General features: G+C 37.4%; 1 protein-coding gene and 1 pseudogene across 1 annotated transcript in view; one reads left to right on the top strand and one right to left on the bottom strand.

The window, feature by feature from the left end:
• The window catches only part of RRM1 (ribonucleotide reductase catalytic subunit M1), a 36,718-nt gene extending 25,817 nt beyond the window's left edge, over positions 1-10,901 (top strand). The window contains exons 15-19 of the mRNA XM_063093044.1: positions 1,159-1,235; positions 3,983-4,118; positions 5,337-5,432; positions 6,547-6,735; positions 10,305-10,901. Coding sequence (XP_062949114.1) covers positions 1,159-1,235; positions 3,983-4,118; positions 5,337-5,432; positions 6,547-6,735; positions 10,305-10,490 — 684 coding nt within the window. The 3' untranslated portion in view covers positions 10,491-10,901. The remainder of the gene's footprint in view (positions 1-1,158; positions 1,236-3,982; positions 4,119-5,336; positions 5,433-6,546; positions 6,736-10,304) is intronic.
• Positions 10,902-14,034: 3,133 nt separating this feature from the next.
• LOC134376286 (monocyte to macrophage differentiation factor-like) lies at positions 14,035-16,566 on the bottom strand (annotated as a pseudogene).
• Between the last annotated feature and the right edge of the window lie 283 nt (positions 16,567-16,849).

Raw genomic sequence — 16,849 nt, forward strand, 5'->3', positions numbered from 1 at the left:
TATGAGAATAAATTTTAGTTATTTTAAACTACCAAGTTTTTAGTAATTTGTTACACTAGCCATAGGAAACTTCGATAACTAAAATGACTTAAGAGGGATACTGCCTGTGTTAGTTTTCTATTGCTAAATTTAGTGGATTAAAACAACATTTATTATTTCACACTTTCAATGGGTCAGGAGTCCAGGCTTGGCTTAGCTGAGCCCTTTTCTCTGGATTTTATAAGGCCGGTAAAGTGTCAGTAAGGGCTGTGGTCTCATCTGAGGCTCAGGGTCCTCTTCTGAGCTCACCTGGTTGTTGGCAGAATTCATTTCCTTGTAGCTCTAGGACTCACAGTATCTTGCTTCTTCAAGGCCAGGGAGAGAGACAATCTCATTTCAAAATGAGGCCAGTCTAATCCCCCTTTTGAGGGTTTTGTGTGTGATAAGTCAAGTTCACCTAGGATAATCTCCCTTTTGTTTATCTCAAAATCAACTGATTTGTAACTTTAATTACATCTGCAGAAACCCTTCACCTTTGCCACAGTCATGGGAATGACATCCATCATATTCCTAGGTCCTGAACACACTCAAGTGGAGGAGGTTATATATGGCCTGTGGCCCAGAGGGTGTGAATCTAGGAAGCTGTCTGAGAATTCTGCCTTCCACATTGCCTTTATTATTAGTAATATGATTCTTTTCCACATAAAATAAGATGTTAATTTTAGTTATGACATTCTTGCTATATTTAGGAAATCTAATGTGTGGTTGTTTGAAATAGGTGTTTTTAGCCAAGTAAACAGATCAAAGGACAGATCAAGACAATGAAGAAAGATAAGCTTTGAGTAATGCTTTTACAGTAGAAAAAGAGAATTCATCTCAGCAACATGCTTTCATGAATATTAGGATTGCCTGGTTTGTAGATATGATATGGGTCCTCTGAGAAGACCCAGCAGGGATGTGGGGAAGAGGAGACCTTAACCAGTTTTTTTAGCCTGCTTCTGATCTATGTGACCACATGGAAGTTTGCCTAGGAAAATCTTTGGACCTTGTTTCCTTATACACGTTGACTAGAACACAGCATTTGTTGGGATTAACATGGCAATTAGTCTTTTTTTTGTGCTTTGTCATAGTTTCAAATTGCCATAGAATGACTATACATTTGGCTTATTTGTTCCTTAGATTCTTCAGTATGATATGTGGAATGTTACTCCCACAGACCTATGGGACTGGAAACTTCTCAAGGAGAAGATTGCAAAGTAAGTAAAGAGGTGTAAAATAGCTTTGAAGTCAGGAGGGACTGGGTTCTCCTCCTGGCTCTTCAGAACTTAGGTGTGTCATTTTAATTTCTGAAACTTATTTTTTTCTACTCTTTTAAAAGGGGCTAAAATGACCTATCTCACAGCTATTTCTGGAAAAATACTTTGTAAGATAATATATGTATAGTAATCTGCAAGTTGCTTGGTACTCGAAAGCATTTCCAATACATGATAGGAATTATTATTATTAGTTGATCTTGTTTTAGGGACTTAACACCTAGATTAGTTAATTCTTTTTCTCATTAAGCCTTTATTTTTCCGAATATGCTTGCTTTTAAATGTTTTTCATTCCTTTATTGCTTAACCATGTTGGGCTTTTGTTTGAATTAATTGTCATAGGAGTAGGTTAGGGATTTTGGAAGAGCTTTTGGAGGATAACGTGTTAAACTGTATGAAAGAAAAATTTAAAAATTGAGTCTTTGTAGGCCTTCCAAACTAATAAGCATAAGAGATTTGAGGGCAGGCAGAATATTTCGCCGAGTGGGTAATAAAACAAGTTTCGTTTTCTATCATGACAAGTTTATCATGTATGGGTTAATGTATATGCAAAGTGTTTAATGTTTGGAGAAGGAAGCAGTAGCTTTAAAATGCTATTTTAAAAAACATCTATTTGCCTTAAAATTGTTTTATTACTCAAATAATACATGTTAGAAAAGGAAATGTTTGGAAAGGGAGGAAAATGAAAATAATTCCAGTACCACCTCTTTCAAAAATCCTGTTTACATCTTGGTGTCTGTTGTCCTTCAGAATTTCTTCTGAGTGTGTGTGCATGTGTGAGAAGTTGAATTTACATGCAAATTTACATGCAAATTCAACTTTTACAAAAATGGGCCTGTACTGTGCTTTAGATTTGTTATTTTGTTTTTTTCTCAAAACACTGTGGTTTAGGGAATTTTTTATATACATGACTTTTCTTAAATTTCAAAATTAATATATGAATACACATTTATTGTTAGTAAAGTTCAAAAACAGAAATAAAAATAGAAGTAAAAAGCTCCTCTTCATACTTCTGTCAACCACTTATCCTACAGAACCAATAAAAAACCAACTTATTCCTTTTCCCAAAGAACCATTTTTTTTTTAAAAGATGACCGGTAAGGGGATTTTAACCCTTTGACTTGGTGTTGTCAGCACCATGCTCACCAGTGAGCTAACCGCCCATCCCTATATGGGATCCGAACCTGTGGCCTTGGTGTTATCAGCACCACACTCTCCTGAGTGAGCCACGGGCTGGCCCCTCAAAAAACCCTTATTAATGTTGTGTGTATTTTAGACATTTTTCAGTACATTTGCAGATGGATACAAACACACAGACACATGGTTTTGTTATATAAATGTGATCAAACTTGACATATTCTAAGACTTTTTATTCAGTGATTTATTTTGGAGTGATTTACTTATTTTAGTACATGTTGATCTACCTCATGATTTTAATGATTATAGACAATTCTATAGTTTGGATGTATCATATATATATCTGACTTTTCACAACATTTTCCTATCTGTAGACAGATGATGTTGCTGTTTTACAGGTGAGGAAGTAAAGACATGGAGGTAGTTGGTGCACAACTAGAAAGTCGCAGAGTGAGGTTGAGAACCCAGTTGACAGACTCCATCAGGATATAAGTCTCTGTGCTAAGCACTGTATGAATCCATAGGTACAGAATGTAGGAAAGAAGTACTCTTTATGTTTGAGAAACTTAAGACTAAGTAATATAAGACATGTAACACAAATAGTTAAAATATGTGTAAAGGCATGGATTGTAGACAATGTTTGCTGAACACATATTTAACATGTGTATTTGTTTTGTTTATTTTTTTTCTGTTTCTGGAGGATGGCCGATATGGGGATCCAAACCTGTGACTTTGGTGTTTCCAGCACCACGCTTTCCCAGACACTTGTATTTGTGCCTGCCTGATCAGGAGAGATGTTATAGAATTGGTATCTCTTAGTCTGGGGATTGAAGGATGAGCTAGGGGCAGTGTGAAGATAGTATCAGTGTGTTAGATAGTATATTCTTCCTTAAGTACTCTTTTTGGCATTAAATAGAATCAAATGACGTTAACTTTCTTCTAGGAACATACAATTGAATAGGTAATAGAGGATGTCAGGTATATACTTTGAACATAATTTTTCCCTGTTCAGAGTATAATGGAGAATTTTGGTGATATGTGTATGATTCTGATCACTTTTATATAATTATGTTTCCTGAAGGAGCCTAACACAGTGATAATGCAGGCACCTAGAAAAGAGTGGGGATTTAATGAGTGTACCCTGATAAAGGTGGGGAGCTCTTCAACAGTGATTCGAATGTTTCCCTGGGCAAGGTAATATATCAAGTGCTGTGAGTCCTCATTGCCACAGTGTAAGTGGCATAAGTAATGGCATGATAAGGATTGCCAATAATAAAAATTATGCTAATTCTTTTTAGGAGTCAGGCATTTAAGAGAGGGTGAGCTATAGCATCCATACTGTGGAGTTGCATCCCTGTAGGAATTTAATTCAAAAGTCAACCTGACAGCTGCTTAAAAAAAAAAAAAAAAAAAAGTCAACCTGTGAGTTAAATGCATGTATGGTGTTACTCACGGTATCTGCATTTACTGTAATGACTTAAAGTAGTTGCCTTTCTAACTTTTAACCTAATTGTAGCTTTAGGACCAGCACCTAATAATCTCCTTTTCTTTAGGTATGGTGTAAGAAACAGTTTACTTATTGCCCCAATGCCTACTGCTTCAACTGCTCAGATCCTGGGGAATAATGAGTCCATTGAACCTTATACCAGCAACATCTACACTCGCAGAGTCTTATCAGGAGAATTTCAGGTGGGTAGTTGATAAACAGACCTACAGGGAGATCTTTCAAAATCTTAATTTGGGGAGCAAATGCTCGCTTATATTTAATATGCCCCATTTTCTTAGTTTGAGGTCAAAACTTTGATAAAGAGAGTCATCTTCATCTCTAATATTGTTCTATGTTATTTTAGCACATAAGAGGCATTTAATAAATATCAGTTGAAAGAATGAATGATTGGGGGTTGAGTATTAAACTGACTTGTTGAAATGAGAGTTCATATGATGTTTAACCATTATATAATCATAGTGATGTATTCTGTAACCTCAGATGCTTAAATTGGGTACTAAAGATTTGTATAGAGGTACATTTAAGATAGTGCTTCTGAGACTTGGCTACCAGTTAGAATTTCTGGTGGGCAAGATGAGAGTTTTTCTTATTTTTTGATTTCCAGGTAATTTTTGTGTACAGCTAGGCAAAATTAGTTCTTTTCACTTTTGCAAATGCCACGTAATGTTGACCCTTGAACAACAGGGGTTTGGACTACACAGGTCCATTTATATGCAGATTTTTTTTCAATAAATACTGTAAATGTATTTTTTCTTCCTTATGATTTTCTTTTCTCTAGCTTACTTTATTGTAAGAATACAGTATATAATATATACAATGTATAAAATGTGTGAATTGACTGTTTTTATTAACAGTAAGGCTTCTGGTCAACAGTAGACTGTTAATAGTTAAGCTTTTGGGGAGTGAAAAGTTACACATGGATTTTCAGGTGTATAATCTTGCATTGTTCAAAGGCCAACTGTATTATGCTTCTTCTATTTTAATTAAAAAAACTTTTTTCAGCTTTACTGAGGTATACAAGGGTTTTTCAAAAAGTTTATGGAAAGATTCACATTATCATTTAATTCAATTTTTCTGCAAACTTTGAAGAACACTTGTAATTGACAAAAATTATGTATATTCAAGGAGTACAGTGTGGTGATCTGTTATATGTATAAACTGGATAATGATTACCACAATATAGTATGTTTCTTGAATAAAAGATGACAAGATCTTAAAGAAATATACCTTTTGTGTGTAGGATGTGCCTCTCAATTTTATAAAAAATAGAATTTACCAAGCAATCTCATGTTAAATAATTCTTCAATGGTCTCATTTACTTTAAGCTTCAGACCTGTAATCCTGTGTAGGCTCTGTCATTGTTACTTATTTCTTCACATCTTTTCTGTTTTTTCATATAGATTGTAAATCCTCACTTATTGAAAGATCTTACTGAGCGGGGCTTGTGGAATGAAGAGATGAAAAACCAGATTATTGCATGCAATGGCTCCATCCAGGTACAGAATGATGAAGCGTGCGCTTCAGGAGCTGAGTTGAATATTATATCGGGCAATGTGGAGAATGGCTATTTATTTTGGTCATACAAGCTCTGCTTATGTAGCTCTGTTCACCTCTGCATTGTTGTGCTAGGATTATATACATCTTTACATAGCCCTTACTCTCTTGTTGTTTGTGCAATAATATAAAACTGTGGCTCCCAACTTTTCTGCACATTAGAATCAATTGGGGAGTTTTTAAAATCCTGAAGCTTAGGTTGCACTGCCTGCTGATTAAGAATGTCTGGAATGGGAGCCAAACATCAGTATTTTTTAAAAGATTTCTTAGGTGAGGTTAAAGTGCATCAAAATTTGGGGACCACTGATATAAAGACTGAAATTAGAGACTCAAACTTAATTAGAAAAGCCTGATAGAGATTGAGGACTGATAGCCCAAAAGACAGTCACAAATAGTGTTTAACAATAAAATCTTGCAGTTTAGAATCAAGAAGCATTTATTTGTAGATAGAGGCTCTGGCTAAACATTGGTTTGCTTGGTAACACAGATAAAGAGTCCTATAACATTTCTGCATTGGATGACAAAAACTGTAGCATTAGCCAGTCTGTGTGTTTTAATGCAAGGTAAACCTAGATCTAAAAAAAAAAAAAGCCTGATTTCTTCTGACTCCAAATGGAAGATGTGAAGTTCTAACTTATTTAAAAGATTTTATCTCATTGCTTCCAATGATCTTGTCCCTCTGAGTTACAACCCTAATTATTTGTGTTTTTTGCAAAACTGAAGGGTCATTTATTGCTACTTAGCTCTGATTTTTCTTCCTTTCTTAACTGCCTCTAGAACAGTGAATGTTTTGACCATAAGCCAATTAAAGACGGGTGCTTAAATTACTACCACCAGGTTGATACTTGGTTGGTTAGATAGGGTTTTGTTAGACTTTCTAAGCCACAGATAAGCAGTCTTGTCAGACATGACAAAGGTCATATCATATGATACTGAATGGTAGGGGTCATATCTGCCAGGAAGTGGAACAAAGACCAGACCCTTGCATCATTATTCTGTTAATCATACTGCTTTCTTTAACTGGAGTAGTACAAACATTTCCTTTTCCTTCTTCAGAGCATACCAGAAATTCCTGATGACCTGAAGCAACTTTATAAAACTGTGTGGGAAATCTCTCAGAAAACTATTCTCAAGATGGCAGCTGAGAGAGGTGCTTTCATTGATCAAAGCCAGTCTTTGAACATCTATATTGCTGAACCTAACTATGGCAAACTCACTAGTATGCACTTCTATGGCTGGAAGCAGGTTGGTAGAGGAAATCAAGGAGGACTTAATTGCCAGCTTGGTGTATTTTGGAATTGGAACAGTTTTATATTCTAGCTACTATTAGATATTTCCACCTAGAAGTTCATCTTTAACTTCAAATCCATTATGTGAAAACCATCATGGTTGTTGTACCAGATCAATCTCTTGCTTTGAATTTTCTTGTTTCTGTTAGGATTATTTCATTCCAAGGTTTGAAAACTGGGAGTTTCCTATGATACTCCTTTTCTTCCCTTTCCATGCAATTACTGACCAAGTTTTTTTTTTTCCTTCCAATTTTATTTATGTTTATTTTTATGGTGTACAGTGTGTTGTTTCAGTATATGCATATACTGCACAATGATTCACTTAGGTTAACTAGCATAGTTTTGTACCCTTTAGTCCACCCCTTCTCCTCCCCTCAACATCCCTACCCTGTCCCCTCCCAGCCTCTGGTAAACATTATTCTACACTCTATTTCTATGAGAGTCCATGTGGTATGTATCTTTCTTCTTATTATTATTTATAATTTCTTCTTCTTATTGTCTTTCTTTATTATTCACCCCCCTTATGACATTGGAGTATTCTGAAGTTGTCTGTAAATTTACTTTTCCTCATTAGTTATGTACCTTTAAATGTTTTCTTGCGGTTCCTTAGCATCATCTTCTTTCATACTGAAGATCTCCCTTTAGCAGTTCTTGTAAGGCAGGTCTAGTGTAGGTGAATTCCCTTAGCTTTTGTTTGTCTGGGAAAGACTTTTTTCTCCTTCATATTTGAAGGTTAGTTTTGCTGGATAGAGAATTCTTGGCTGACAGTCTTTCCTTCAGCACCCTGAATATATCATCCCATTCTCTTCTGGCCTGTAGGGTTTCTACTGAGAAATCTGCCATTGAGATGTACTGGGACTCCATCGAATGTTACGTGTTTCTTTTCTCTTGCTGCTTTCAGTATGCCATTCAGAATGTTATGTGTTTCTTTTCTCTTGCTGCTTTCAGTATGCTATTCAGAATGTTATGTGTTTCTTTTCTCTTGGTGCTTTGTCTTTGGTTTTTGATCATTTGATTATCATGTGCCTTGGGGTGTTCTTCTTTGGATTGAATTTGGCAACCTCTGAGCTTCCTGTACCTGGATTCTGTCATCTTTCTTCATACTTGGGAAATTTTCAGTATTATTTCCTTGAATATGCTTTCTACATCTCTTCCTTTTTCTTCTCCTTCAGGTATGCCAATTATGTGGAGGTTATTTTGTTTGAGGGATGCCTATATTTGCTGTATTTGTTTCATTTTTTTGTTCTTTTTTCTTTCTGCTCCTTTGGTTTGATAATTTCATGTTTTATCTTCAGGCTCACTGATTCTTTCCTCAGTTTGATTAAATCTGCTGTTGGAGCTTTCTGTTGAGTTTTCAGTTCAGATAATGTATTTTTTACTTCTAGAATTTTTTTTTTTTTTTTTTTTTTTTAATTGATTCACTTCCTTTGTCGAGTCTCTCATTCTGCTCCTGGATTGTTTTCCAGATAGCATTTAATTTTCTATCTGTATTTTCTTGTGACTCCCTGAACATCCTTACGAGGGTTACTCTGAATTCTCTGTCAGACATTTTATAAATCTGCTGTTCCTCTGGGTCCATTGCTGGTGCTTGTTTTGTTTCCTTTGATTGTATCATATTTCTCTGTTCTTTCTCTATCTTGGTATCTTTCTCTATCTTTGTGTCTTTATGGTGATGCCTGGGAATTTGAGGAGACTGCTCCCTCTTCTAGGTTTTATAGGTGTTCTTTGTTGGTATTAGACCTTTACTGGTTAATATCAGAGCTTTGTCTCTTTGTTTTTTGTTTTTTATGTCCTGTGTTGGATTATTATCTACTGCCACCACTTAAACTCTGCACTAGAACTAATTTGTTGTCCTTTTGTTAATTCCAAAATTGTGGAACTTTCTGTGGGGACTGGCACTTGAGCCCTGTGGTTGAGCTAAACTGCTGCTTTATGGCTGATTCTCTGAGGAAGACTTTTTGTGCAGCTCAGGTTTTAACTGTTGGCCTTTTAATCACTTCTGGGTCTTGTGAGGTTAGATACACCTGGGCTGTGTGGAAATTCTGGCCCAGGACTGCAGTTTTCCCAGCAAACTGCATCCCCTGACCAATGTCCATTGAGTGGGCCTGTGCCCATTGGAAAGCAGATCAGCTGTCCACGCTGTGCCCGTGTTTCCCCAGATGGCCAGCCTCACCTCAGCACCACAGATGCTTCCTCTGGGGTGGGCCATGTGCTAGTCCCTCTTGATGATTCACTGGCCTTTGGATGGCTTCTTTCTTTGGTCGGCTGCAGCCCCTCGCTCCCATGTGGGTCCACAGGAACCCTGTCAGTGATCGCACTGGCCTGGGAGCTGGTATGGTGAACTCCAAGGCCCTTTTCTCCTCTGCAGACTCCAAGCCACTTCATGCAAAGGGCACAGCTGTGGCTTTTGTCACCTCCTGTTGTGTGTGCTACAACTTCTTCCCGCCCCTCACTGGGGCCTGCCCTGAAGCAGCAGGATCTCAAAATGGTCGGAGCAATCCCTTCTTTGTCTCACCTCTGCTTAGCCTACCTTCAAGAACTGTGCAAGTCTCTCCTTCTCTTCCCCTGAGCTCCAGTGGTCCCTGGTTGGCAGTCTTTGCTTTTTAATAGTTGTGAATTGATTGGTTGTAGGAGAGAGTAAGGCTGGGGACTGTCTATTCTGCCATCTTGATGACATCTCCATCAAGTTGCGTTGATTGTTCCTTTGTACTATTTCTTGAATATCTTTCTTCCTATTCCATGGCCATTATTCTTTGTTTGTTTGTTTGTTTGTTTGTTTGGCAGCTGGCCAGTACAGAGATCGAACCCTAGACCTTGGTGTTATCAGCACCTTGCTCTAAGCAATCCACAGCCATTATTCTTACCTGATCTCTTTGCTTCCAGTATCTTTACTACAAGCCATCTTATGCACTACTACCATTCCTAAAATAAAACTTTATGCATGTCAACCCACTATTCAAAAATATCCTATGTTTTCCCACTTTATAGTGTAAAAGCCAAATTACTTAGCAAATGTTTACCAACTGTAAAGTCTTATGATTCTGGATTGTATTCTTATTCCCAATATGATGGGTATTTATATAGAATTATAAATTTATTTTTCTATTTTTATTGAACATCTATTATGTGCCAGGACTGAGGATACTAAGTAGAAGGTGATGGTCCTTATCCTTGAAGTAGTCACAGTCTGTTGTTATACAGAGACACAGTCTAGCCATCTAAATAGTTAATCTAAGGTCAACATGTTGTCTTGGACAAACTTGGAAGTCATACACATAAAAACAAAGACGAGAACAAAAATGTTTGACATTTCCAAAGAGATAAGCTTGTTTTAGGGGTGAAAAGAACAGAATGTAGCTTAAAGCCCAACTTTAAGCATTTTGGGGAGTACTTCCTAGAGGACATAGAATTCCATGTTAAGAAAAGAGTTTGACCTGGTTTATGGGAATGTATTTTAAACATGGTTTTGATTGTATAGTGTTCTCACAAAGTTTCTCCTAATAATTGTGTTTACTTTTCTTGTAGGGTTTGAAGACTGGGATGTATTATTTAAGGACAAGACCAGCAGCTAATCCGATCCAGTTCACTCTAAATAAGGAGAAGCTGAAAGATAAGGAAAAAGCATCAAAAGAAGAGGAGAAGGAGAGGAACACAGCAGCCATGGTGTGCTCCTTGGAGAATAAAGATGAGTGTTTGATGTGTGGATCCTGAGGAAAGGCTTACAAAAGACAGCACATCTTTGATAGCCAGACTACTTCTTGATCATAGATAGGCATAGTGTGTTTGCTTGAGGTAGTAAGGCTTTGCTGGACCTTATTACAGCTAAAGGAATAATCGATTTAAAGTACTATTTCTACATAGTGTGAAAATAATGATTTTTTTTTTAAGTTGCTATATTGGGAAACAAAGTAGAAGTTTTAGAAATGCAAGAGAAGTCATCTTGTAAATAGGGAGTGATTAAATAAAGTTTCATCACTCCTCTAGCACTCTTTTTATGATGACCTCAGTTTTGCTGCTTTGACTACTGGTGGGTTCCTAAGAGCAAAACTGAGTGATAACCCATGAGAAATGCTGATAAGACCTTTATCTGGATAAGGTCCTATAAGTCATTCTGAAATAAAGATAAACATTTATAAGTAATTGTGTGAGATTAATTTTGTCATTTATTTTCATACATAGGTCAAAGTTGAAAAAAACACATTTTCTGTTCTGTGAGAATCCAGGGAGGGAAATTTTAAGATATTAATTAGACTTTAGACTTTATATGTAAATCTTATTTTAATATACGCCTTTTTTCTCTCTTTTTACTGTGGTGAGATATACATAACAAAATTTACCATTTTACCCATTTTTTTAAAAAAACAAAGTAACAGTTTTATTCTAGTCTACAGCACAGTTTTTTACATACATTTTAGTGGTTTTAATAGTGTTACTTCTGAGCAGACTTTTTTTTTTTTTTTTTTTTTTTGTCTTTTTCGTGACCAGCACTCAGCCACTGAGTGCACTGGCCAGTCCTATATAGGATCCAAACCTGCGGCGGAAGCGTCGCTGCGCTCCCAGTGCCGCACTCTCCCGAGTGCGCCACGAGCTCGGCCCCTGAGCAGACTTTAAATGAATCCACAAAATGTTAATATATTAAAAATAAAATATACACAGTAAAACAACAGGCATCCAGATGTTCAGAATCACACAGATAGGGGTTGTCTGGTTGGTATAATCACTGGGTATATTGTCTATTTAAAAATTTGTCAGCCAATATCAGTTCTTTTGTTCCTTATTCCCATATAATTCACCAAAATCAGAGAGTTCTAAACATAAACTCACAAAATAAACCCTCTATTAAAGTCACATTAGTACAAAATTTCAATTAATAAGCTTATCGTCAAATCAGCAATTCTGTCGATCACGCCCATTACTAGAAAACAGGCAGTATCAGCACCCAATCTAAAGGCAAGTTTATTTCATTTATTAAATACCAATAAAAGAAATTAATCAACACAGCAAACAATATGTTAATCTTAATGTAAGACACTGAGGGAAAACCAAAAATAATACATAAACATTACTCCACTGCCAGGAATGGTATTTATAATCTATGGACTATGGACTCAAGAGTTTGTAAATGTCAAACAATGCTTTAAATATTTTTATTATTTTTTATTTTTTTATTTTTTGCAGCTGGCTGGTACAAGGATCTGAACCTTAACTTTGGTGTTACCAACACTGCATTCTAACCAACAGAGCCAGCCCTAAATACTCTTCTGTGAAAAAAAAAGAAATAGTTTACAGTTTTGGGAAATACAGAGGAAAGGTAGAAATGTGAATTTATTCATCTAGTTCCACAATGTAAAATAGATATCAAACTGATAATATAAAGCTAAGTTGACGATGACTTAATTGTTGTGCACCAAAAAGGCAATACAGGGCCGGCCCGTGGCTCACTCGGGAGAGTGCGGTGCTGATAACACCAAGGCCATGGGTTCGGATCCCATATAGGGATGGCCAGTTAACTCACTGGGCGAGCGTGGTGCTGACAACACCAAGTCAAGGGTTAAGATCCCCTTACTGGTCACCTTTAAAAACAAAAAACAAAACAAAAAGGCAATACAGCTATTCACTGCAACTCATAATGTTCTTTGGGAGTTTTCAACTCATGGCCAACCCAACAATACTATTACAATGCAAACAGAATACTCATCCACTGTTGAAAGAGACCCTGAAGAAAACATGGCAAAGTCATAGTAAAGTTGGATCTTTTGAAAAAGTTAAGGATATCAATATACTTTTCCATCACTGGTAAACCAAACTAGGTCAAGTATATGGCCCAAAGCAGCACTGAATTCAGAGTTAGAGGTTGGCAGAAAATTCTGGAAAACTGTAGTGTTTAAAAATTGGCAATTTCTATGTGCTTAAGAAAACTATCAGAAAAGGTATAATGTATGCTTGATTGTGGAATGTTGACTACTTGGGGCAAAAAATTCACAACATGATTGAGGATCTGCAGAGATGCACTTCAATGAAATAATTTTTTAAAAATTTACAAAAAACTAAAGTTTCTATTTAGAAAAATAATCATGTTATGCCAAGATGAAACATGGTAAAAAGTAGTGTAAGTTCTGTCCATGATTCCACAGTGAATGGGAAAGTGATAGAATTTTGTTTTTAAAAGAGGAAGCTTTGTTATTGTATTGACTTTTACATCTTTACCTAGTAATTTAGAAGAATCATATAGTAAAATCTGTAAAATTAAAATACAGAATTCTGGGGCTGGCCCCGTGGCTCACTTGGGTGAGTGCAGTTCTGTTAGCGCTGAGGCTGTGTGCTTGGATCCCATATAGGGATGGCCGGTGGTGCGCTCACTGGCTGAGCGTGGTGCGGACGACACCAAGCTGAGGGTTGCGATCCCGTTACTGGTCAAAAACAAAAACAAACAAAAAAACAAAACCAAAATACAAAATTCTGGTTTGTAAATATCAGTTGGCCAAGTCTATCCAGGGACCTTCATGATAGCGGAATGGAATGAATAATTAATTCAGTACTGTTGGGTCCGCTGCCAGGCGACCCGAACAGCCCTAGCCTCGTTGCTTTTGGTGGGCGAGTGAATGGGCCCGGGATTCCTCTTTCCCTCCTGTCCCCTTTGGAAGGAGACAGCGGAAGAGAGCCATGAAGAGAGGTGAGCACACCGATGGCCCCCAAAACAGCCCAATTAAAGGACACTCAGACGCGGTGGGGGTTCTGTCGAGCCGTTCCATTTATTACCACACAAGCACTTGCTTTTAAAGGCAAATGGGGAAGAGAGGTTTTTTACATAATCTTATCAGCTTAAAGGTCAAGAGAGCATGCATCCTGTCTCAATGCCTAGCTATTGCAACCTCCAGTGCGGAAGTGCATATTTGGCCAATAAGGGTTAAGGCAAGGTTCCCGCAGACACCCCCACCCTACTTCCTCCCGGTGGGCGCGGTCTTAGGCTGCCACATTAATACACCCTTGTGGGCCCATAATGGTGCCGCTTGTAATGTCACTTAAGGTGGCGTTAGTTTTTAAAGCCGGACACAGTACCTTATTTGTTTGCTGTGAGGAGTAAAATTTCCAGAACACAGCCTTTATATTTTCACAGTAATTATATTCAAATGATATAAAGAAAGTAGTGCAGTTGTTGTCTTTTTTTTCCTCCCCTGTGCAATTTTCAGCTCTCATCCCATTCCCAAGTGCCATAATTGAAATAATACTGGTTTGGATACCTAGTACAGATTGGTCATAAATGTCACAAAAAGTCTGTAGGACTTTGGTAAAGGTATTTCCAAATGGCATAGTAATGCATTGCAGCTACCATGGCCACAAACAAGTGCCAGCTGGCATGGGCAAAGGGAATGATGCTATCACTCTTGAAGAACACAAATCCCAAGCAATAAATTAAGCCCCCACATGCAAGTTTGTGAAGTCCATCAGTGTTATACATTGGTGGGGAAAATCCCACTGTAATATAAAAGAGTTCAATCACCTTATACTTTTCATGATAGAGAAATATATAAATGGTTCCTACCATGAGCCAGATAAACCAACACATGAGTTGCCATGGGCTGAGTTCATGGAAATTTAACCATGGAGCATAAGAAGCAGCAATGAAATAGATAACCATTCTATCACACATGTGAAAACAATGCTCCACTGTCCTTAAGTAGCTCTTTTTTCATGATAACAATGTGGAATACTGTAGAAATGATGAAGAGGGCACAGAGACCCATCCCATAGATCCAGCTGTTATCTTTTCTCAGCAGTCATCAGACAGTGGCCATGACAGCTAGAACAATGAGGATTGCATGTGTGTAGTGGCAGCATGTCGTAGTAAGTTGGTTTGTACCAGCCATTGGCTGGGGCCCAATGGTTCATGAACTATTGGAATTGATTCTTGAACTGCAGTGATCCATCACCCCTTTCCTGGTGCTGAGAGCTGTTTCATCTGCACCAGCAGCTGGTGCATAACCCTCATGGGCCTGGGCTGCTCTGAAGCCCACCTGCATGCCAGCCAGAGTTCCTTGGCCAGTAGTCTGAAATGGGACAGGCCAAGCATCAGGCCTATATTTAAATGTACAATTCAGTGGCATTAAGTAGCTTCACAATGTTATCCTATATCACCACTATATAGTTCCAGAACTTTTCATCATTCCATACAGAAACTCTGTATCTATAAATACAATAACTCCTCATTCCTTCCTCCCCTCAGTCCTTGGTAACCTCTATTCTACTTTCTGTCTCTATGAGTATGCCTATTCTGGATACCTTATATAAATGGGATACAATATTTGTCCTTCTGTCTCTGGCTTATCTCACATAACATAGTGTTTTCAAGGTTCATTTACGTTGTAGCATGTATCAGAATTTAATTCCTTTTTAAGACTGAATAATATTCCATTGTTTGTATATACCACATTTTGTTACTCCATTCACCTGTTCATGGACATTTGGGTTGATTCCTTCTTTTAGCTATTGTGAATAATGCTGCTCTGAATGTTGGTGTACACATATCTATTGAATTCCTGCTTTCAATCCTTTTTGGTATATACGTAGGAGTAGAATTGCTAGAATGTATGGTAATCCTATGCTTAACTTTTTGAGGAACTACCAAACTTTTCCACAGTGTCTGCACCATTTTACATTCCTACCAGCAATACAGAAATGTTCCAATTTCTCAATATCCTCATGAAACTTATTTTCCTATTTTTGGTAGTAGCCATCCTAATGGCTTTGACAGTTTAATTATAATGTGCCTTGGTGTTGGTCTCTGAGTTTATTCTACGTGGGTTTCTTGGGCTTCTTGGATTTGTGGATTCATGTCTTTAATTCAGTTTGGGAAGTTTGGGGCTGTTATTTCTTCAGATAATCTTTCTGCCCTTTGTTCTCTCTTTTCCCTGTGGGATTCCACTAATGCATCTGTTGGTTCACTTGATCGTTTCCCACAGGTTCCTTAGGCTTTGTTCACTTTTCTTCATTCTTTTTTCTTTCTCTTCCTCACCCTTGATAATATCAATTGTCCTATCTTCAAGTTTGCTGATTCTCTCTGCTTCCCGCTCAAATCTGCTGTTGAGCTCCTGTAGTGAATTTTTCATTTCAGTTATTTTTCTTTTCAGCTCCAAAATTTGATTCTTTTTTATAATTTTTGTCTCTGCTGATATTCTCATTTTGTAAATAATTGTTTTCTTGATTTCCTTTACTTATTTGTTCATGTTTAACTTTAGTACTCTGGAGTATACTTAAGACAATTATTATCTTTTTTTTAATGGTGAAAAAAATGTATATTTAGAATTAACCAGCTTGACTCATTTTATATGATCCCAATTTTGTTGGTAACATCCAGAGCATCATAATCAGGAGGCAGTTGAACATGTGCCTTCTTCCCTTCATCAGGCCTGATCAGGGTATTGACCTTGGCCATATCAGTGTCATAGAGCTTCTTCACAGCCTGTTTGATCTGATGCTTATTGGCCTTACATCCACAATGAACAGAAGTGTGTTGTTGTCTTCTATCTTCTTCATGGCAGACTCAGTGGTCGGGGGTACTTGATGATGGCATAGTTGTCAAGCTTGCCTCTCCTGGGGGCGCTCTTCTAAAGATATTTGGTTGCCTCCAGAACTGCACTGTCCTGGGCCACCTGAAGGTGGGTGATGTGCTGATCTTTTCTTTGTGGCTTTGGATGCCTTTTGGCACTGCCTTCTTGGCTTTCAAAGCCTTTGTTTTGGCTTTGACTTTGGGAGAGGCAGGAGTTTCCTTCTTTGTCTTCAGTGCCATCTTGTGAAAAGGCTAAGACAATTAATGTCTTTATCTAGTAAGTCTAATGACTTGGCTTTCTCAGGAAAAGTTTCCATCAATTTATCTTGTTTCTTTGAATGGACCATGTTTTCCTGTTTCTACATATATCTTGTGATTTTTCTGTTGTTGAAAATTGGGCATTTGGCTATTATATAATAAGGTAACTCTGGAAATTAGATTCTCTTCCTCTAGAGTTTGCTGGGTTTTTTTTTTCAGTTGCTGGCCAATATGGAGATCCAAACCCTTGACCTTGGTATTATGA

The sequence above is a fragment of the Cynocephalus volans genome, chromosome 4, assembly GCF_027409185.1.
Source record: "Cynocephalus volans isolate mCynVol1 chromosome 4, mCynVol1.pri, whole genome shotgun sequence".
In the NCBI taxonomy this organism is placed as follows: Eukaryota; Metazoa; Chordata; class Mammalia; order Dermoptera; family Cynocephalidae; genus Cynocephalus; species Cynocephalus volans.